General features: G+C 33.5%; 2 protein-coding genes across 4 annotated transcripts in view; both read left to right on the top strand.

The window, feature by feature from the left end:
* Positions 1–854: 854 nt before the first annotated feature.
* On the top strand, positions 855–16,556 carry LOC119634840 (parkin coregulated gene protein homolog). Of its 2 annotated transcripts, none has more exons than XM_038029242.1 (6): positions 855–935; positions 14,714–14,816; positions 14,887–14,957; positions 15,045–15,230; positions 15,317–15,507; positions 15,576–16,556. In XM_038029242.1, exons 2-6 carry the CDS (start codon positions 14,739–14,741, stop codon positions 15,863–15,865), a joined length of 816 nt encoding a protein of 271 aa, XP_037885170.1. In that variant the 5' UTR covers positions 855–935; positions 14,714–14,738; the 3' UTR covers positions 15,866–16,556. The 2 variants fall into 2 exon arrangements, with proteins under 2 accessions (XP_037885170.1, XP_037885169.1); XM_038029241.1 differs by lacking the exon at positions 855–935 and adding an exon at positions 8,953–9,047 and having other exon boundaries at positions 15,576–16,555.
* Positions 16,557–18,058: 1,502 nt separating this feature from the next.
* Positions 18,059–23,122, top strand: part of LOC119634695 (M-phase inducer phosphatase) — a 162,400-nt gene continuing 157,336 nt past the window's right edge. The window contains exons 1-2 of one of the 2 annotated variants that reach the window (XM_038029003.1): positions 18,059–18,077; positions 20,038–20,612. In XM_038029003.1, coding sequence (XP_037884931.1) covers positions 20,153–20,612 — 460 coding nt within the window. In that variant the 5' untranslated portion in view covers positions 18,059–18,077; positions 20,038–20,152. Of the gene's footprint in view, positions 18,078–19,352; positions 19,621–20,037; positions 20,613–23,122 lie in introns of those variants that run through there. The other variant, XM_038029002.1, reaches the window with a different exon arrangement.

The following is a 23,122-nucleotide window of genomic DNA, read 5'->3' as shown; positions in this document are numbered from 1 at the left end:
CACACACACACGCACATGTATATCAATCACTTCCATCATCCTGATTTATTTACGCATACACCTGCAATTGCTAGGCTTTAAGCATCAACTCCTACAATATTTTAAATTAGAAAAGACGATGATGAGAACAGCCTGCAAGCTTATTGCATTCTTTCGGTGATGATGGTGATGATTATGATGATGATGATGCAAAGTGAACAAAAGTTTAAAGTCCATGTTGCCATATCATGCAGCTTATGGTCTTAGTTTTAGGTAAGCGCACTAGTAGAGAAGAAAATATGCAGCATACACTGGCCCTTTGGAGAGAACTTTCCCTAAATTAGGAAAACAAAATATTAAATCTTACATTTTTTCATTTTAATTAAGTCGAGACTTGTAACAACAGTTATGAACTTTGCAAAAAATGATTTTGTTTAATAATTTTTCCTACTAAGAATGCATACATACATATCCTTACTGGGGTATGTTATTATGCTCAACAATTGAAAAATATATTCATAACATATAAAACTCTAAGGAATTCATAATTTTACTGAAATAATTCACTTAATCGATTTGATAAATCAATGAAAACATCAACGAGATAAATTAAGCATAGACTATAAAATTAAATTTAAATTTAACGGCTAACAGATCAAGTGATTACAAATCATTACCCGTCTGCTGTCATTTAGTTAACAATTTTTTTTTGTTTCTAAACGACGAATTTAAAAAAAAACATTTAGCTTTTGTATATATGCCTTTGCATCAAAACAAAGAACAGCTGTTTTATTAAGCTACTACTAGTTGAAGGAGCAAATTATAAAAATGGTTAAAATTGAGCCGGTGTCGTTAAAAAAACAAAAGAAATCATCAGAATGTAATAAAATAATGCTATTTAAACAAAAAAAGATCATTTTTATTCAGCATATCCGAGAAAACATATAAGTAAATAGGTAAGTACGCCAGTTTTTTTTTCTTCTAAAGCCGTTATTTATGTATAAATTGAACAAAAAAATTTGCCTGTGCAGGAGAAAATACTCGAAATAAAATGGAAAAAAAAGTAATTACATATTCAGTCTTTAGAAAACTATATTTTATAATAACATTTTCCATAATAAAACTTGTATTTAGCAGTTAATCATCGAATGTGTTTGTAAATATCAAATGCTCGACCCTGATCATGATTGCTTTTACGTGCAAAAAGCAATGTTTTTACTTCAACCATTAAATCAAAATAAATCGCAACGTTGCGTATTATTTAATATATCAATGAAACAAGCAATTCATTACTTCAATAGCTTTATCAATCATTAATTAATCCGCACACCATATGATAATGCAAGCAGCAAACCACCAAACATAGTAGAAATGGGCCAAAATTTATGTGTACATATTCACATTTCAAGAGCTTTTTAAATAAGTCCTTCTACAGGGACAGCCTATGCTGTAAAACCGCTACTGATAAGTTAACCTTTATTTTTGATATTCGTTATTTATTATAGCTGACTGAAAGATCAGTTTAGTTTTGTAACAAGACAACCCAAAGAACCCTTGCTCATTGTCATTCTCCTTGGATACTATTGAGATTGAAAGCGAACTCAGAGTAAGAGTTATTATCATTTCAAGCGAGTAATCGACGTGTTTAAAGGTCAACGTGTTCAAATGGTGAATAGGCTGCTGTTTAAGTCTTAAGCGGACTGTGCAAGTCCGTACATTTTCTTTTTTAACAAAAATAGGGTTGCTGGGAACTCTTTATTAGTGTTAAGAAATATGTGAAATTTAATTGAAAAATCAATATCTGTCACTCCCTCTTCTAAAAATGAATGTATTTCTTGGTCCTAGTTAATGTTGCGTTTAAGGATTCATGAAAATTTTGTGGAAATATTTAGAAAAATCCGAATGCTCTCTTTCTGTAAGTTTTGAATCGAATAGAGATGCTTAGAAAAATGAGGTGAGATAATCTTCTTAACAATAAGTTACTATTGAACTTAAATAATTTCCCAAAAAATACTTGACGAAAGGCTGCTTAAATTGTAAAAATATTCGCTCCTTAATTGTAATAGCTAGCTTCGCTTAAAATTGTGAAAATTAATATCCTTCTTAACTTCTTCATCGCCTAGAAGGTGTTTTGAATGAATATAAGAATATCCGAGGAATATGGTGTATGGTAGGCAATCTGGAATAAAGTAATAAAAAAAGGCAGCTTGCTCTGCTTTCATTTACAAAATATATTATTTCCTCTTATAAAAAAGAGTCAGTCCTTTCCCTTTAAGTTGCTTAACATTAACAAAATGCTTATATTTTTTTTAATCGTTTCTTTAATTGGTTTTAGAAGCTGTTGTAAAGCCACAATGTCCTCTAGTCAAAGCGTTTGACTTGAAAAATTACCAAATTAATTACCACAAATACTAAAATATTTCGATTTGACCGTAAAAACAACAACGACAATATAGAAAGCAAACCCCAAAACCAATCAAAAAAATATTGCATCAATTATTTCCAAAAATCTTTTGAATATTCAATCATTCTTTTTCAAAGAATAAAGTAGGAATATAAGCACATACGTGCTTACTTAGATAGAAGTGCCCATGAACGGTATTTGTGAGTGTTTAATGAAAGCTTATATACTTCTATATATACACACATATATGTATATATATATATATATATATATATATATAGAGTGTACGCCGTCACATAAAATTTGGTAAGGTGTACATGTACGCTCATTTACCTAATCTCTGACATTATAAATGCACATGTGTCGACTCTAATGTCATTTAATTTATATTCACTTGCTGTTAACCTTACAGTATCCCCTAAAATTGTCTGCCATATTTATACCCATATACCCATACATGCACACATGCATACACCCACACTGGCGTGGCTAAGTGTATAGTAGACATATAGACTTTTAACCAAAACCGACATACTTTGTGTCGGCTTACTTTTATAAGGCTGCATATACATATACAAGTTAAACATACTTATATACCGCAAAAATATATGTATACACATATTTTTATAGAACAATATAAGCAATATAACCAAGCATTTCCAGCTCACCTAAAACGTATTTTTATACTCTTCGACAGAGAGTGTATTAACTTTATCGTAATCCGAGTAACATAATGAGGCCAGGAACAGTGAAATCGCCTGCATAGTTATCTTTACTTGCTTGTTGGAATTTTGATAGTTTCCTTGTGTGTGTTTCAGTAGAGAAAAAAAAGAAAAAAGAAGAAGAAAAGTCCAATTATATCACGGAACGACACTATTTATGACGACATTAATTCAGAAAATACCAAAAATACCAAAAATTATATCTTTGGCTCATGTGAAAGCATATTTTTTACATGAGAGCCCTTATACGTCGCAGGGTCCGAAAAATAGATCCGCGTGCCAAAATTTGGTACAGTTAATTACACCTAATTACGGACCCGTTCACACTGTGAAATATTAAAAATTTGGTGGTTGTGTCATGTGAAGGCTTACTTTTCGTAAAAGCTGCTATATCAGGGGGTATAGTGTGCTAAAATGCCATTACACAGCGATTTTTGTTGGGAAATTTTGAAATAGAAGCATTTTATGTGTTCTTGTTTTTCGAAATAAGGCTGCAATGTAGGCAGTGGTTGTGGAAGCGAACCGATTCAATTCATTTCGTCCTTGGTCAAAATTTATAGCCTTTAGATTGTGGACGAAAACTACCTGAGCAGGCAGTAGGCGAACAGGCAATGTATCTGAATCTTTCGGTAGAACAAAAAAAAGAAAGAAAAGTCTATCTTAATCTCTTCTGAGTGTTACAAACTTAATATACTCCACACCATAAGATAAGATGTTAAGATAAACTCCGCTCGCACAGAGATCTCGACCTTTCTCAAACAAAAAACTTTCTTCTAAGCAAGCACTACAGCTGAAATTGAATTGAAAAGTTGTCTTATGCTTTTTGCTCACGTAAGTCCATAGCTTATTTATGCCCATAAACGCATTTACATATACTCCTTGATCGCTCCTTGATTAATGCACACTTGTAGCAGTGTTTGTTATGGAAAACTTCATTTATTTCATTTATTTTACCACAAGCCAACACAACATACGGAGAGAATCGTATCGTTTTCTAATCTGCATGTGCTCTAGATATGATTTATTTAATTCACAACTCCTTGTCCACCGAACCCTAATAATGCAGATTAAAAACAAAAGAAATAGAAGAGAACAGTTGCATTTGACGAAATATAACTAACTAAAGGCTTCTTTTTTTTTTTAATTTATTTAACTGGAAGAATTCTTTATTTAAATACTTGAAAAAAAAAAATGATGAAATAAATGTTATTTTATTTTCAATAAATTTAAGGACAGGCCAAATACCTGGTATGAATGCAAAAACCTAACATTAATCGAACTAATAATTTTATTTAATTGCAAACAGAATCTCGTGCGCAAACAACATTGCAAAGAAATACAAACAAATATTCAGCAATTACGGTAATTACAAGTTTGAGTGGAAACCTGAAATTGTAAAACTCCCAGAGAAGACTTCGACTTCCTTGAAGTTGTACAAGTTTGTTTTGTATTTGTTTCGCAGAATGCTTTCAAAAGCATATACAAAAATTTTCAATTTTTAGCATGTACATATATACATATATATATATATATATATGCCAATGAGAAACAAAAGCTATTGGCCGGGGACTGCATCAGCTGCTGGTAATTCTCGTGGCACACATTAGTCGCATATACTTCCCTGCGCGTTTTAAAAGCTTGATGACGATCTTGCAGTGTTCGCCTATAGATAAACGTCAACATATTAATCTACTGATCAAGGCTTTTCTAGACGCGACATTCATCGTTTTTTTTTATATAATTTTCTCATTCGCGAACCTATGGAAATGAATCAGGATTGACTTCGGGATAGAGCGCATTGCCCTGCAGAGTTCTTTTGGCCTTATTGTCTTGTTATGATTGCCTTGGTAAACAATTCCATCAACTAAGCTAGTTCCCCGAACGAAAACAGTGTTAAGGAAGTCAGAAAGAAAATTCATTGTTTCAATTGAAATTTAGTTGAAAGGAAACAAATAACTGCCAAGTGGCAGCCTACTTAAAGGAGCATTAGGAAACCCTAACAATTATCTTGAAAGGAATGTCTGCTTACCCATGCAGTTTCCGGTAAACTTTGTTACCAGCTTTCACCAAGCGACTGTTTGTGTTATTCTTCCTTCGGTCAAAGTGCAACGTAACCTTTAGTGGAAAGCTATATAAATCGATTAATGTAATGAAAGGAAACCACAAAAATCGAATTCAAAGATTGCCCAGGAAATCCTTTATAAAATGTGTTCAATTGTGTCATCGGAACTTTATTGCCTAAAATGGAATTTGTAAGATGAAGTCGCATATGAACAGTAGCGTAATAATCAGTAATAAACAAATTCGATCTACGCCGATTATAATTCTATTTTTTTTAGTTTCCATTTATACTCAGAATTTTGTGCGTTATTTTTCTTGAAACTTGATATACACTTGTTAAAGTTGATTATACTGCTCACTATACTTTCTATACTTTGTTGTGGTATATTACGTTATGCGTCCAAATGCATATATAAACAAGCAAAGTGAAGTTGAAGTGGGTCGCATATGGTGCCGGATACCTAAAATGAAATACGAGAACTAGCACTAAATGTTTTAACGAACAAGTTTTCTTTTTTTCTTTTTTTTTTTTTATATCTTTATATTTCTCCTCTTAACTAATGTCCATTTTAGAAGCGAGTAAAAAGTAAGAAAAAACGAAAAAAAAAAAACCACAAGTAAAAAAATTGTATTTGACAGTGGCCGACGCTTGCAACCACACCATCTTTGTCTTCGATTTTCGATGCTGTTCATTACTGGGTGGATGTGTTTTCGACCATGTGTTTTTGGGATAATTCATAGATTATACGTGGAATATAGGTTTGCTTACGGTTGCCGTTGTAATTTATCAGTAATGAGTAGAAAACCCAATTTCTTTGCTTTTGAAGACATAGCTCTGCTTTCGGTGTTAGGGTGGCGGGTTGCGGGCGTGTCTTGTGATCAATACCCGCAAGATACTTTCGAATGTTTTCATCAAATTTGAAGCAGCGGCAAAGACAATGGACGGACAGACATACATGCTAAAAACGAGTCAGAAGAATTTTCCTTATGGATATTGCAGGTGCTTTAACGCGATGATAACATCTCTGGTTGACTACTGCTTGACGGGCATAAATATAAAACTATAATGGAATATGACTAACAGAGAAGAAATAGAGAGAGAGAAAAGAAGGGAGTATTTTCTATGCCATACAAAACGGCAACAACTCAAACAACATTAATAAAAATTTATAGTTGACAGAATTAAATAAAGCTCAACAAATTGTATTAAAAGAAATTTTAAAATTACATACGATCCAATATCCTGCCTCGTGAATACAACATAAATCTACTGTGTACCCACATTTTGTAGCTTTATTCCCAACGATATTTACTTAAACTAAAAAAAATCATGATTTTTTTTGTTTGCTTTTAATTGCGTAAACATCGAAGAACAAGAAGAAAAAAAAGAAAGTTATGAAGAAAAAAAAAAAAAAATTGTTTTCAAGAGACTTTTGAAAATTGAAAAAAAAAGTCATGCCAACGTACCTTCAATTTTATATTCCTTTCATTTATTGTATAAATATTTCTTGATTTACGTCTAAATTAAAATATTACTCCTACGTCGTGCACACTACAAATGATGACAATGATGATGACGTTGTGAGTGTGGTTATTAACATCAGGGCATCAAGAATTTCTTGCTTGCATGTTTGCGATGTTCAGTTTGAATTCTTTGCTTTTACCCGATGAACGCGCTGTAATGATCGAATATTTGCTCTAATACATATCAATACATGCATATGTGCATAAGTGAAAATTACGATGCGCATTTATGTGTGTGTGCGTGTGTGTATGTACATATCCTAGACAACTTCTCTTTTTAACGCGACAATATAATTTCCTTTTCAAATTAGACGTTATGCTCATATACAGCAAACCGCGTGTAGACACGTACGCACATACCTGTCTATGCGTTATTATGTCAATGACGTGGGTGTATGTGTTATGCAGCCGCACAAGCAGATATTTGAACACTTGTATCAGACCGGAAATGCAGTCAACATTAAAATTTCCCATTGATATCCGGCTTTGATTGGCATACAACGCATAAAACGCTCATATTCAGACACCCACACACACATACGCACACATATATATATATTGGAAATATTAGTCTGAATTCTACCACAAAATATTACGCATATAAATCCGTAATGCTGTTAAATCAAACATGAACACACACGTGACATATACATATTTAGATAACGTGGTAGTCTTGTTGCTGCTTAGTTCGCTGCTTATCAGATGACAATGTTTGTTAAACGAAAAGAACATAACGATATAATAAGTGAAAGCCTTTAAGGGCTCAATTATTGTGCATCCTAACGGTGTATGTAAGCCATTCATAGCAATTTTTATGCAGAGCTTCCTAGCGATCCTAATCAATAAGTTGACGAATTTTTAAACCAATGTCTACTGGCATCGTATATACAAATACAAAAAAGTTTCTCTTTAGAGCAGCGTGCATTGATGACTTACAATCTTTTTCGCTTTATTTTAAAGATCTCGTGAATACGGATAGCATATGGACGGATGTAGAAATGAGCGCAAAGTCATGTAATGGTGATTGCACCATTCTAGAATAGGTTTTCCAGTATTTGCTTTAAGCTATTGCCTATCGAATAACAGTACAGTATCACTGTTCGGTAGAGATTACTCACAGTGAGTGTACTATTATTAAGAGCCATCACACATAAGAGACTTAGAAATTTTTTGCACTTAATCTCTGCTTTCGAATCCCTTCATCTGATTGATCAATCACGATCAACAAAGATGATGATAAGTACCAGCTGGTTCCCACTCTACGAAGAGCAGTCCAAAATGTATTGAGCCTTAAATAAAATTGCACTTGATTATTTGGTTCAAGGTTTCTTACATAAGCTATTAGGTGTAATAAAAAGTGATGGCCACTTTCTTTATTAGAACAAAAAGAACGACTCTGCAAGATCAAGCCGAGTCTTGACTTTCGTCCACGCAATTTATTTGCAGAAGCTAGAATTTTTACATCTGAAATAAAGCTTTGGCTGCCTCTAGCACTAAAAACAATGTTATGTAAAATTTTGACAAATATTACCGAGGGCCACCTATCCAAAAATAAACCCGTTTGCTACCGATAAAATTACTTGCGGTTTTTCCGCCCTCCACCGAAAAATCGGCAATGGTTTCTTTCAACGTTGGATGAAACTAGTGTTCACTTTCCACTGAGCGTTACTTTCTTAGAATTCTCAAGATTGTGCTAAGGTTTACTTCAATCTCCGTATTTATCGGTCATTATCTGGCGATGTGTTTTCGAGACAAACAAACGGAAGAACTTGACATTGTCATGTGGAAAATTCTTTAGACGCATGTAATTTACAATGAAACCTACAGGCAATTAGTTGAACACATGCGCACACATACATACATATACGCAACCTTGAGCCCTGTACTGAGTGCTATTAAAATGAATATAATAAGTAAAGTGATTTCCTTGAGTCTGCTCGCCTTGGGTGTGAGTAACTGTGCGTGTGGTTGTTTGATTGTTTGCTGGATATTGCTATGACAACACTCGAGCAATCTCACACCTTTAGCTTTATGTTTTGTTCCCATATCAAGGATATACGAATATGTTCGCCTATATATTAAAACACACACACACACACACACACACACACAGGTAAAAATTCTTCAGTTTTTGTTTCACTTTATTTTTTCTTTCTTACTTACTTAATGTCAAAAGTGCATCAGTGAAGTGAAATTTTTTTGCATCATTACTTACTTGCGAACATTTTTTATAGGACGCGCGTGTAAATTAAAGTCAGTTTTTCTTCGAACTTCAAACTTGAAACACAAACACGCAGATATATTTTTATTTAAACTTTTCTTACGTCTTTTCTTATGTTCATTTTTTTGTAACCAGAGTAAGTAATTTCTGAAACTTTTTTTTTTTTTTTTTTTTTTTTTAAAAAGGTTAATTAAATTATTAAAACTTTTTTTTTTTTTTTTTTTTTTGTGAAAAAGGTGTAAGTAAACAATGCTGTTCTTAGTGTTAATTATTTTTTTTGTTTTGTTTTAAATTTTTACCTTGCATTAATTATAAGTAATAAGAAAACATAAAAAAAAAAAGAATAAACTTAAGATTAATTGAAAAACAAGTAAAAATATTATAGTTAAGCAAGGTCGCTATTAGATGCGCTCTACCAAGCGTAGTTTTTCACTTATTTTCGAGATAAAACGCCAAAGGCTATACCTTGCAAAGACATACTCTGCATGGAAGTCCTTATGTGGGAGAAGTCGAGCACTTATGTGATAGGGAACAAAAAAAATGAACTTACGTATGCCAAACTTTGTGCAGTGGATTTACACTCTACCTTGTATCGCTTTTCATCATAAAACAGACAACATGTTAGATCCGGCTTCGACATAACATATATCATATGCAAGAGCATTAAATAAATTGAACCCTCCGATCCTTAGTTTTCACATCAATTTAGTATGTTAAAGGCTATCATTTAGAGGTGTAGTTTAAGCTCATTTGGAAAATAATTCCGAATTGCTCGGCCTAATGAGAACTGTGTCTGTCTTAAGTCCATTTAAATGTTAAACGCACGTTCACCCAAACTTAGCATACTTTGCAGTACCAGTAACGTACGACATAAAAATATATAAAAAAAAAGTTGTTTTTGCCTTGGCTAAAGTTTTAATTGATTGGCCCTCTCCCGTCCTTCCGATACCACGTTTGTAGCAAAAATATATGGAAAAACTTTATAGTTTTCCTAGCAATGATAAAATGGTTTACGAAAAGTTCTTGCGAAACTTTATTTTGTTCTTTCGGACTTAAACAATGACAAAACCACGTATTTTAAACTTGACTTTTTTCAAGGTTACTCCATTTCTAAAGCATAGTGAGTGCATTGCTGAACAAATTCAGCTTAATTTTCTATTCTTTTCTTTAGGGGTCCAACCCGGAGTATGCTTAGTTTGCTTCTTAATTCAAAAATGCATAATACGAAGGACAGATGGACACACATAGTCGAAAAGGATGAAAAATTTAATTGCGATCCATGGCATGTATTCCAATGACATAAACATCAAAGCATTTTTCTCTCTTATCTGACATGTCGTACCTGCATACAGGGTCTTTCAATAAGTCCTGCAATCTTATATTGTTGGCTATTGTTGAATCAAAAACTTACTATCACGATTGTCATGATATTTCACAATTGACAACTAAGAGATTTCCAGTTACGGATCAAGTTTGTATGAAGCAATTGAGACAATGAAAGTAGCAGTGGTCACAGTATTTTGAGCAAAAGACAAGGGGGCTTAGTTCCGTACGTACCTGCCGCATCTGGTGCGCGTAAATCTATATTAAACGTTATCGTGAATGGTTGACTGTTGACTTTCGTGTTTTTTTTTTTGTTTGGCTTGAAATTGATGCTATTGGGTATAAAGGAAACTTATTTTCAGCAGAATGATGTCGTGAAACAATGGCATTATTGCGTGAAAAATGTAAATTGATTTACTCTACCGAAAGGCTTCATTTAAAAGTGAACACAAACTTTATAGATTGCACGCTAGCGCTGATAAAATGTGCCGGTTTCCTCACTCACTTGCTTGTTAACCATAAGAAGAACTATGTTATGGGACCAGGGAAAATTATTAAGAATAGTAAAAAACAAGACAAAAATTTTGCATTCGTCTTAAAATGATTGCGAGGAAAAAAGCAATATCGTCTATGAATAGAAAATAGCAGCAGAGTAGCATCAATATCCGGATATTTGAAACATTTTTATTAATGACAAACAAGTGTCAAGTTTGTGTGAGTATAATCTAAAAATAATACAAAAATCGTACACCATTTTATGTAGAAGTTATTTTGTTTCCGAGTCTCAGAAATGTACTCTTTTTCGGTGTCGCCAAAATCTTTTATGTCAAACTCCCCCAGAAATCGACAAAAACAAACTATTACCTTTCGCTTACACCGCCACATTTCTATAAAATGTAACGGCATCGATTAAATATCTGATACGAACAACATATGCGTAGATGAAGTAAGGACTTGATTTAATTGCCAACAGGCTTATGAATATTCAGTTAAAGCAGCAAGCATTTGCGTTCGCAAAGTCTCTTGCCTTGATGGAGACAAAGGCCTTGGCCTGAATTGCTACGTTATGATCGTTCCGCATTTTGATTTTGATCGCCTGACATCACGGCTCATCGTAGAGTTTCGGATGGATTCATAGTTATTATAATAACCTCAACACTGGCACCACTTGCCTCTGCATGTGTTACATGCAGACATGCCTTAAGGTTAGGCCATCAAAATAATACGTTTCCCAATCATTGAAAATATGTAGTCTAAAAAGCATACATGACCCATATCCGATTTACCCGGCAGCGGTCTCATGCGATTAGGTTATGAAACTACTATACTATAGATATTGTATTGCAAGTTTGGATAAATATTTATCACAGAGTCATTAGAGTAGATTGAATTGAATTATCGGTGTGTGAGAAATCAAACGTGTATTGACAATTCGTTGGGATCAAGCCTTATCTAGGATAGCTTCGAAATAGTGAACAGGAGCACTCTTGTTTGACTTGTTTGCGCTACACGCATAATTTTACCGACACGAAATGTTTTCCATAACAGAAGCTCTTCACAGACATAATCTTATGAATATTAGTACAAATGATTTACATAAGGTGTATGTATGTAATGAAAATAAAATGTATTAAAACATAACAAAAGCTACTGTTAATCCTTCGGCTTAAAAATTCTTTTCATTTTCATTGTTTGCTTAAGATAATACGATATGCAAGTGTGTGTGCGGGTATATTACAATTAGTTAATAATAGCAACAAATGAACGCAGTCAAGTTTTTAAAGTCTTGTTAAAACATATTTTGGTTGGAGCATACACATAACATATATCACAGAACGCATGCAATACATAGTTATAGATAGGTATAGGTACACTCACACATATACATGAACATGCATTTATTGTTTTTAAACTATAAGTCGAGATAATACTCGGCACCAAGCAAAAACAAAGCGCACTTGTATGCATGCATATATATGCATGTATACGTATGTATGCATGCATGCATCGTCGTACATATGTGTAACATGACCATAAAGAATTTACAGACAATTTGCTGTTAGAACAAATTTCATTTTCAAGAGTTTTCCCTCTTGCTTTTTTTGCATTTTTTTTTTTTCCTTTCTTTCATTTCTAATTTTAAACGCACATCGAGCACTCCGAGCTACACATACACATACAATTGCCAGGGTATTACATATTGCATGCATGAATCTACACACAAACTATACCTTTCGTTCGTTTGGCTAAGAGAGTATTGCGAATGTGTGTGCATATCGGTTGCACTATATGTATGTTCTTGTTCTTGTCTTTTTTTCTTTTTTTTTTTTTAAGCTGAATAGTTATAAATCACGCAATTTAACAGATATTGGCTTAACGATGAGTTTTCTTATTTGTATTGGCCTGCAGCTGTTAGATGTGGTAACCGACCGTTCATGCTTGAACTGTCTTTAGTTACACACACACACACACACACATACACAGGCATATATATATATATATAAATTAGATTCAACTGCATCGTAGTAACAGTCAGAAGAATAGTTGTTGTAATTGTTGGTTACATGGCAGGCCGATGACTCATAGTATGTCGGGAAAGTGTTGGTTAACTCTGGTGAGATTTTGGCTTATTCTCACCCCACCCTATGCCAAATGTGTCTGTTGTATTATTTGCAACTGTCTATTTCCTTATATATATGGCAGTGCACTGATGCTACTATTCATGATCGCAATAATGATGATAATAATCATTATAACTATGTTAAGCGCAATGTAATACTAAAAGTCGTTATATGTAACTAACCGTAGAAATTTCATAGATAGACATGCTTATCTGCAGTCGCATATATTTTAGAGTGTGTGTCTTCTTATGCTTCATATTTCAAGGTTGATTTGAAAGTTAAAATTTACATATTTAACTCATGTTCTAATAAATTTTTTTTAAAAAAAGCTAACCAAGATGGAAGATAGAAAGAAATATCCCTTAGTGCGTGTGTGTGTGCGTGTGTGTGTGATACCCTAAAAGTAGCTTGAATTTCATCTAAAATTTAATGTTTAATTCAATATATATATATATATATATATATATGTTTTATAACTTTAATAAATCCACATAAGAGCAGAATCTATAAATTTCTATTTCGCTTGATTCTCAAGCAATTTAATTATATATAAAACGACATATATTAATATATATGTCCTGCAGCGCTCTCTCTCTCTCTCTCTCACCTTTAATTCACAGCTCGCTTAGCTCATCGACATTTAAACACATTAACTCGCGTATGACTGAGTAACGAATGTCAGTTAATTTAATATTTATTTAAAATCACTCATACGTCATGAGTAACATTCATTTTGTCTGGAAATACTTGTTACCTTGAGATAGGAGAAGATATTATCAGTACAATTTTTCTGTTTTTTTTTTTTTTTTTTTATTTTCATAGAATTTCATCACATACTTCATACACATGCATAATGTTTCATAAATATTAATGATGACACAAAGAGAAAGAGACAGAGACATATTCACATTAAATAACTTGATGTACCTGACATATTATGCCACCAGCTCGACATGTATATAAAACACACAATTATCAACAGGAGCATTATCAACATCAACTCATCAACATCTTTAGTGTATTGTTGATGATATAAAAATGTGCATAGAGCGTCAGGTATCGCTGAATACAAATGTTGGCTTCACATTTTTATACTAAGTTATCTAGAAAATAATGAGCCTTTTATTAGTAACTACGTCAAATAAAAACAATACAATGAATACGAAAACATTTGATCTCTTGAGTTTTGCATATATGAAATTCACTTAGATTTCTTTGTTGCCCACCTAGCAACAACACAAGAGAAACGTGCAAATTCTTTATCATCGACAACTTTCTATGTCCTTCAGTTAAATTTGTTAAGTAAACCTATCGATTCCGATGCAAATACAGAGAGGTAAATGAATGGACAGACACACAGATAAACAGTAGAAATAGTGAGATAAGGGGACACGAGACGCGAACAGATAGGCGAATGGACCAAGTGATCTATCGGCGGCCTATGCATGGGCCAAGCAAATAGAAACGACAGACAGACAAATGGATAAATGGACGAGCGGCCAGATGAACAATTAGACTCGCAAATATAATGATGATTTGACGCGATTTCATTAACAAATATATCTGGCTTGATAAAGCAGCAATATAACGCCGACATCACCCTTAGATGGACTTGCATTATGTAATAAAATTTTATGCGAAGAGAACAATGAAGCTTGCCTAAAAACAGAAGCAAAAAAAAAAAAAGAGAAAAACTCCGTTACTTTTACAAACCTCTACTGGAACATTTTTATTACACAAACTATTACAAAAAAAAAAAAAGTTTTTATTGGATTTTTTATTATTTGATATCAATTGAAATCTGATTTTTCAGTTTATAAATATTTTATTTGGATTTTTTTTTATTTTCGGCCTTAAGCGGTAACATTTCAGTGTGATTTATTATGGAAACCATAACGCCAGACGTTAAACAATTGACGGGTAAAGAATGCCGCGAATTGCTCTACGTACGATCGACAAGGGTTGGTATCTTTTCTCTCATACAAAAATTTTCTGTCTTTTTTTCCTATCGGTTTCACTTCGAATTTGCAGCCTGTTCGGGTGGTCCCAGCTTTTACGTATCAAGCTTTGCAAAAGAACACTGTCGTAGAACCGCCGGAGAAGTAAATGCATTTATTTATTTCTTTTTTTTTCTTCTTCATTTTCTTGAGCTTTTTATAAATTACCTATCAATTTCGTTATTTGGACAGAATTGATATATTTAAGAAACATGTGATAGCGGAAACTTTTTTCAAGATCTTTTTACGTCGTGGTGATATACCCGTCGCTAGCTCCGGTAAGGTGCTGAGGAAAAACTCCAAGGAATATCCAGTTAAATGGTATTGCACACCGCAAGATTTAGATTATTGTTACTATTTACCAATATTCGTTGATGGGTGAGTTGTTTCCGCGTTTTGTCGATATTTGAAATTTCGATATAAATACTGAATGGACTTTTTCCCGATAATCATGCGATATTTAGATTATCCGATAATGATGTTGAGATTCGGAAATTGGCTCAATACGGTGCAATGGATTTGATACGTAGAGCGCCACATAAAATATTGCCCGTTTTACCGAAACTTGTACTACCACTAAAGCGTGCCCTTAATACACGTAACAAGAAGATCATGATTGCTGCCTTAAAGGTGCTTCAGCTAATGGTGTTGATCGGTAAGATAAAGATTACGAAAGGGTATGAAGTGTTACCATCCAATATAAATGAAACACAATCCCTTTAGGTCCCTGCGTTGGTCAAGCTTTGATACCCTATTATCGGCAATTATTATCGCCTTGCAATCTGTTCAAGAATATTAATGTGAACTTAGGACAGGGAATCGATCCGGATCGAGATCGTCGCATTGGCGACGTTATCGAGGACACTTTAAATGCCCTAGAACACTGTGGAGGACCAAATGCTTTCATTAATATAAAGTACATGGTGCCAACCTATGAAAGCAGCATATATCCCCGCTGCGAGACGGGCCAACCGAAGGCGACCGGTGGCGATGCAACATCCCATCCCCGTTAGACTACGCAAAGCAATTTTCACCACCTTAAACTTTGATGTTGGTGTGATGGTATAAAGTTAAAAGAGAATAACCACACTGGAGCGAGTTACGATTTTTTTTTTGCAAAATATTGTTTTGTAGATATTTTGGTTTTTTTTTTATTTGTATTTGTTGGTCTTTAATAGCGATTTTTTATATATTTTTATTTAATTTTTTACATTGCTTGATCCCCAAAAATCAATTACGAGAGATATACATAAGTAAGGCTTTATTAAATTACTTACACCAAATTTTAACAACATAAATAACACTGTTGCAAATTTTAAGAATTTTGTTGACAAAAACTAGTGAAAATTGGCAATGATCTAGGAATGAAATTTATTTTAATAAAAAGTATTTATTTGAGGCTGTAACTCTTCACTCTAACTCCGATTCCGGGAATGACGAAAATGACTACACAAGAAGCAGGTTGGTTTGTTTAAACATCGGCCGAATACAGATTAACTTACGATTATATAAGTAATGCATATTCTCATCGGTCACCTTTATAGTACAAGAGTTTTTATCTTCTTTTCTATTAAGTTTTCCACCCATTTCCAACGAGATTCCCAAAGCTTTTCAGATAGCTTAAAAGGAATATTTACTCATGTATACGAACTTCAAAAAAAAATCTTTTCAGCCCACGTTAACCTTATTGTGACAGTCGTTCTGTACATCTTCGCCGGGCTAACATCAAACATCAGCTAACGTAGTTCGCGTAAGGCTCCCTCAAACGGAGCAAAGATTTTCAGTATTTATGAAACATGTATTTCTTTATTCAATTGCAATCTGTTAAAAATTAGTTAAATGTTATGTATATAATGTTAAATAAATAAAATAGTTCTTCTACTGTTTCTTTTTTTCTTCTTTTCCTTGAATCGATAGTCAAATACATTATGTTTAAATTGAAAAATGCGCGTATCACGTCACGTTGTCATCACGGAAAATAAAATTATTTTTATATGCTATATTCAGACGATCTGGCAACATTTTCATGACATCGATGGACAATATTCCACTATTTATCAAATTACAACTGTGCATTAGGTCAATAACGGCAATTTGTTGATTATTTCGCGTTTATTCTTGCACGAAACAGCTGCATATATTTTCTTTACAATAGAAGCCAAGTATAAAAAGTGAAATTTTGTTTTAAGAAAAAAAAAATAAAAATTTAATTGAAAAGTGTAAACATATCTCATGCGTTTTTAACAGTGTCGTGGTCGGTACAATTTCAAGCGTATAAATTTCGTATGGCCTAACTTAAGAGAGAATTACGCGACTAGTATCAGGAAAAGAAACTTCTAAAAGTTGTTTGGGCATCGATCGGATAGTAAGCAAATGTAAACTTTCCCTTTCTCATATAACTGCTGTTTACCTGTCGAAGCAAGAAAATTTTGTAAATATTTGTTCTATTTATTACACATGATGGATTTGAGTAGGTTGGCGTTGCTGCTTTGTAATTGTCAAGCGCAAGTGGAGCTCTCCTACTATTCCAATTAAATCCACAATTTATGAACGCTAATAATGTACACATTATTTCGATAATATGCCCTCTTTAACAAAAGACATGCAACTCAGCTCGCCCAATAAGCTCCAACAATGCAAAACAGAAAAAGGCGTCGACAAAATGACGAGGAATAATTTGGGCAAAGCAGTTCACTTAAGGCCGGTACGCCAAAACAAAGCATTGCTACACACAAACCGTCCTCCTCGCCTTGAATTACTCCAATCATCATCGCAATGTTGATCGCACTTTTTACACGACTTATGGAATTTTGCACCCGAACCTGCAAAGAGCATCTAATTTCGCGACATTGATTGGCATACAAGAACATTCCTCACGCGTCAAGATTCAAGCCCCGGATTAGACCCTTCTAATGTACAAGGCGACGGTCAACTTTTATCGCTGACCAACATTACTAACTGATTTGATAACTACGTGAAGGCGACGCCAGAAAGCCACAGTCCAAACAATTCGCTATGAACAGCAAAGGATTCTCCCCCGACTGTTGCGAAAGTGGAAGTCGCGCAAAATGTAAAGAATGTTGAACACCAAGCATCATTATTACCAAATACCCGGTCAATTTATAAATTCTACGTCTAACAAAAGTCGGAGGAAGGATAAAAAAAAATGCTGTGGTTTCAATTTTTTTAAATATATCTTTGTGATCGTCCGATTTGCTGAAAGAGGTAAATGAAAATTGTTAATTAACGATCGAGCAGAGAAACGACATTTTAACTTTATTGAGTGTAGAAGTTAATCTCAGAGTTATTAGTGAAGAAAAAATTGCCTGATAGGTGTGCATCTGTATGGGTGCTTATAGCAGTCAAAGATTGCTTTAGGTTGTACATGCTCTTGATTACCCCATAATTCTCTTCAATTGCTTCATTGTGTAGCATTAGAGCCGGATTCAATTTAGAGAACTCCGTTTGTGGGATCACTTAATGTCCTTAAAAATCGCAGACTTTTGTAATTGTCCCTTGTGGAAATTGATTCTTCGCTCTTTGATTCTTTTTTGTTAAATCAGATTAGAAAGGATACTTCCATGTTTCGTTTTGGGGTATTTCATATGCCTTCTAGATTTTTAAAGTTCTTATTACTCATACTTCAAAGAGGTATTTATGCCTGTTTACGATGAAATATTATCGCATACCTATCGCATACATGCAAACATAAAAGATCAGAAATAGATTTAGTCATATCTCACTACTTGCCGTGTAATGTCTCCTTTTCAATCTTGCTTCTAACCGCTGTAGAAAACTTCTTACTAAAGTCGGGCTGCAGTAAAAAATTAAAAAAGCTGTATGCGCGTAAAAGACATGATATATGAGATTTTTTTATTTGCCGTCGGCCCTTTTTATGTGATCTCGCTTGTAAAAACAATTTTACATTCTAAAACCTCTTTCTCATTTATATTCGGTATTTATATTATTATTTATATACATATTATTTAAAAGAGATCTCTCAATGCTAGTATATTTACAACGACATGCGCGGCCTTAGTTGTTCTTCGACCACAATAATAAGAGAATCTATCCATGGAATCCTATAACGAACAAAGATAATCAGAATTAGATACAAATAGAAATAATGTCAGTTTTCTTAATATTATATCAATAATACTAAATTTTATGGATCAAAAATTTAAATAAAAGCGCAAGGCCAATCTGCGTTTATTAAAGTGAGAGTCTTGTTCTTCTACTCTTCTTTTTTCTTTTTTTTTGTTCCATGACTCCAAAAAAGAAAGCAATTAGCTATAAAATCAAATAATTTAAATTATTTTTTTGAAACTGAGGAACGCAGTTGTCACGTCACGTTAACATCGCCGAAAATAAAAATAGATATATTTAGCCAATGTGGCAACGTTTTCATAAATGGAATATTTTTTACTACTTATCAAATTAGAACCATGTAACAGGTCAATAACGGCATTTTGCCGTTTATTTCGCGCGTGTTTTGCTTGAAACAGCTGTATATTTTTTCACTCTAATAAAAGTTGAACACAAAAAGTGAAATTTTATTTTAAGAAAAAGATTTAATTAAACAGTGTAAAACGTATCATTTGCTAATGTAGAATTTTGTGCTTTTTTTAATGGTGACGTGGTCGGTATAATGTTTTCAAGTGAATAGAATTCGTACGTGTGTTAGGTGTGAAAAAAAAATGTCTTAACGTAAGCAGGAATTACGCCGCCAGACGAAATTTCCAAAAGCTAATTGGGCATCGATCGAGAAGTAAGAAAATGTAAAAATTCTTACTTGAAAAACAATTCTTCAATATTCTAAATCCTCAGTTACATTACTTTTGCTTGTCATATATGAGCACGAAAATTATTTGAATATTTTTTTTATTAACTTTGTGTCTTTTGAATTTTATTTATTATTGTTTTCTCAACAATTTTAAGCTTCCTTTACAAAACTTGAAAAAACTTGAAAACGTTACCTCTGAACTTCTATTCTATTCTATTCTAATCTATTCACAACCTCTGAACTTCTGGTATTCGTCTACCAGCTGAATTCAGATGAATTCACGATGAGTTGGGCTTGAGTAGATCTGCAAAAGTCGGGTGCTTTTAGGAACTTTTTCTTACTTTTCCAAAGTTCGATTCAGTTTTTAAATTTTTGTTTTTTGTTCTTCGTTTACTGTTTTAGTTTCGGCAAAACGTATCCCGCTTGGTATCAGGTCTATTTCTTGCGCCCTGCGCGCCCGTAATAATAGATTCATCTTAACCTTGGTTCCAAAAAGAATTGTATTTCCTCGCTCGTTATGGAAACTCTTCTTACGTTGACACCCTTAAGTAGCATCAGCAGAGGAAGACGTAAACGCTTATCAGAGGATAATCTCGCTGAGACAGATGGGGACGATATAGCGTGCTGTAACAAGCAATTATGGCATAGTATTCAGTCGAAACGTTTTAAGAGCATGGATTTTAGTTCTAATCAAAGCTCCTTCGAGTCGCCTGTGCGTATGACTATACTGTTGCGGCCTAACCGTATCTGTTATTCTGACGAAGCTCATCGCCGGGAACTCAAGGAAATTGATTTAACTCCAGTTACGAAACTGTCAATGAATTTATCTGATACGTACTTGAATGTTGAGCATGTTCGTCGCGATTTACGAGAAGGAAAACTGAAATTCGATATGAACGAAGAGAACGGTTACAAGCAATCGATATGTAAAAGTCTTAAGAGATTTACGCTATCGCAACAATTAGCTGCAGAAAGAGGTAAGTGGAAAGTTGCCAAGTGTTTGTTAAATATAAACTCGATCTTTAGTGCTAAAGAAAAAATTGCCTCGTAGGTTTTTGAAGCGAACATATTTTCAAAGACTTCCTTAGGTTATGTGTGCTCTTCGGTACTCTCTTTAATTGGCTCATTCAAATGAAGATACGTTCTGTTTCAGTTTATAGGAAGTGTCGGAAAAATTCATGAGAAACGAAAGTTAATGATTTCGTCATATCATAATAAAATAGTAAAACTAACGGGAAAAATACCAAAACCGTATATCAGATAATAAAGAGCCCCCACACAATAAATAGATCTTCAGACAAGTAATAAAAACAGAATACACGTGCAAATGATTCAGAGAAATTCGCCTGTCAATATCATATTTGATCAGCATTAGAGTCGGCAACGATTGAGTTGTGTCCGCTTGTCGAACCAAATTACAACTACGCTCCTTTGTTCTTATTTGATAGTCAAAAACTAGATTAGCAGACAAATCAAACTCAACAAAAGCCTGCAAACTTTTTAAATATTAACGTAGAACTCGGTATAAATTTTTGCTAAAGGCATTTGACGACAATTATTATTATTACTGACCAATAATATGTGAGCGGTTATTAAGAGTTTAGGAGTTGTGAGATATTCTTTGGAAGCTTGAGCATAAATTCGAAAGGAAGACCAACTATAGAATGTATAAAGAGAAAGCGTGCCAGTTGAATTTGAAAGGAAAACACTCGTAAAATTTATAGAGAGAAAGCGTGCCAGTTGAATTCTCCATATCTCCATACTATGAAGTAACACCGCTTATATGCAAATATATGTAAAAATAAAGGGTAAGGGGTCGGTTTAGCTATATCTGACTACTTGTTTCCTACTGCATTCTGGTATAAAATATGCATTTAGATCTAGAATTTGTAGTTTTCCACTTGTCAACATTTCCATGTTGCTTAATTGCTGCAATTGTATCGCTTCATAGCTTAAATTTCGCTCGATTATTTTCAATAAAAATTTTCTTATTATGTTGTTTAGTACACTTTCGAATTAATTGTCAATTAGAATTATGTCGAGTAGATGGTGTGAAAGTTGTTGGTTGCTTTAAACTGCTTATCCTAGTCACACATAAAATAAAGTCTGTGTCTTTGCTGAACTTTTTAGAGTGTTTCAAACTGGTAACACCATAAAAAACAAATGTAAGCCATGCCAACAACCGCTTGAAATATTTCAATAAAAATCACTGGGTGTCTGATATACAAAAAAAAAATACAAGATAAATTTTACTAACAATAATTGCATTGCGCTTCCAATTAAGAAGAGATTTTTTGAATAATTGTGTCGTGGACCGAAACATTCCAAGAAAATTTATTGGCGCATTTTTCAAGTTAAATTAAGTGCGGTAGTGCCGGTGTTGTCAATAATGGCAACATTGCTTATTTAATAAAAAAGTTCAATCAACAATATAAAATTATTGTTACAATGTGTCGAAATTATAATGACTAAAAATATGTTCAATATTAATTTATTGTTAATACATTCATATGTATGGCTGGCCCTAGTCATTGCAAGATACTGTCGTAATAACTTTCTCCGAGTATTAAAGCGAAGGTTATTTGATGCCTTCTGTTATCGCAATCTTCATAGCAGAAAGTTGGATCACCTTGATTCCTTGTGTAGAGTGTGAAAATCGAATTTGAAAATGGTTAAGAGCAGCTACTCATAAGTATGCTTTCAATGGAGGAGAAACCTTCGAAAAACTAGTATGTAATAAAGGCGGGCCGTAGATAGGATAATCAAAGAGGAAATCAAAATATTTATAATGCTGCTCTTTATAATGTAATTTTTTTTTTTTTTTTTTGAATTTCTTAAAAGTTCATAAGTGATTCGCCAAAAGGGGTCCTTTTAGTTAGCAACAAGCAGCGCGATGTATTTTTAAATTCTTTAAGGCAGCCGTGTAAAAACACGTAAAGCCTTAGAGTAGATTATAATTGGAAGAAGATGGATTAATTAGATGGACGATTGCAAACATTAGCAGATGTTTTCAACGGTAGTTAACTTTTATCAAAATTTGCCGGAAGTTAAGCTAAGATTTCGGTAAATATTTGCTGCCCGGACTTGTAGAAATCAACACTTGAAAATATTACTCTAATTTATAATTATTGGCATCAAAAAACCACATTATGTCTGCTTAATATATCTTGTAAAAATCGTAAAATGTAAAAGTCGTTTGGATGTTTGAAAACAATTGAAACGTTAGAGTCGGAGAAGGCCGACCTACCATAAAGTACTTTGCCTGTCAAAATCCAACGTTAAAAATTTAATGAAGCGCTAACAAGTTAAAACATGATAGTCGGGTAAGACCGAATATTTGATACTTTACAACTTTTCGCATAATACATGTCCGCATAACTTAAAACATATGAAAGCCGTGCCTTTTATAAGGACCCTTACATTAGAGTAGGTTTGCGAAGAAAGCTTGGCAAGCTCTTTAAAATGCATACATATACACACTTTAGTC

This window comes from Glossina fuscipes, unplaced genomic scaffold (assembly GCF_014805625.2).
Source record: "Glossina fuscipes isolate IAEA_lab_2018 unplaced genomic scaffold, Yale_Gfus_2 3, whole genome shotgun sequence".
Taxonomy (NCBI): Eukaryota; Metazoa; Arthropoda; class Insecta; order Diptera; family Glossinidae; genus Glossina; species Glossina fuscipes.
Note: the sequence above shows the minus strand (reverse complement) of the source record. Positions and strands in the feature narration are given on the sequence as shown.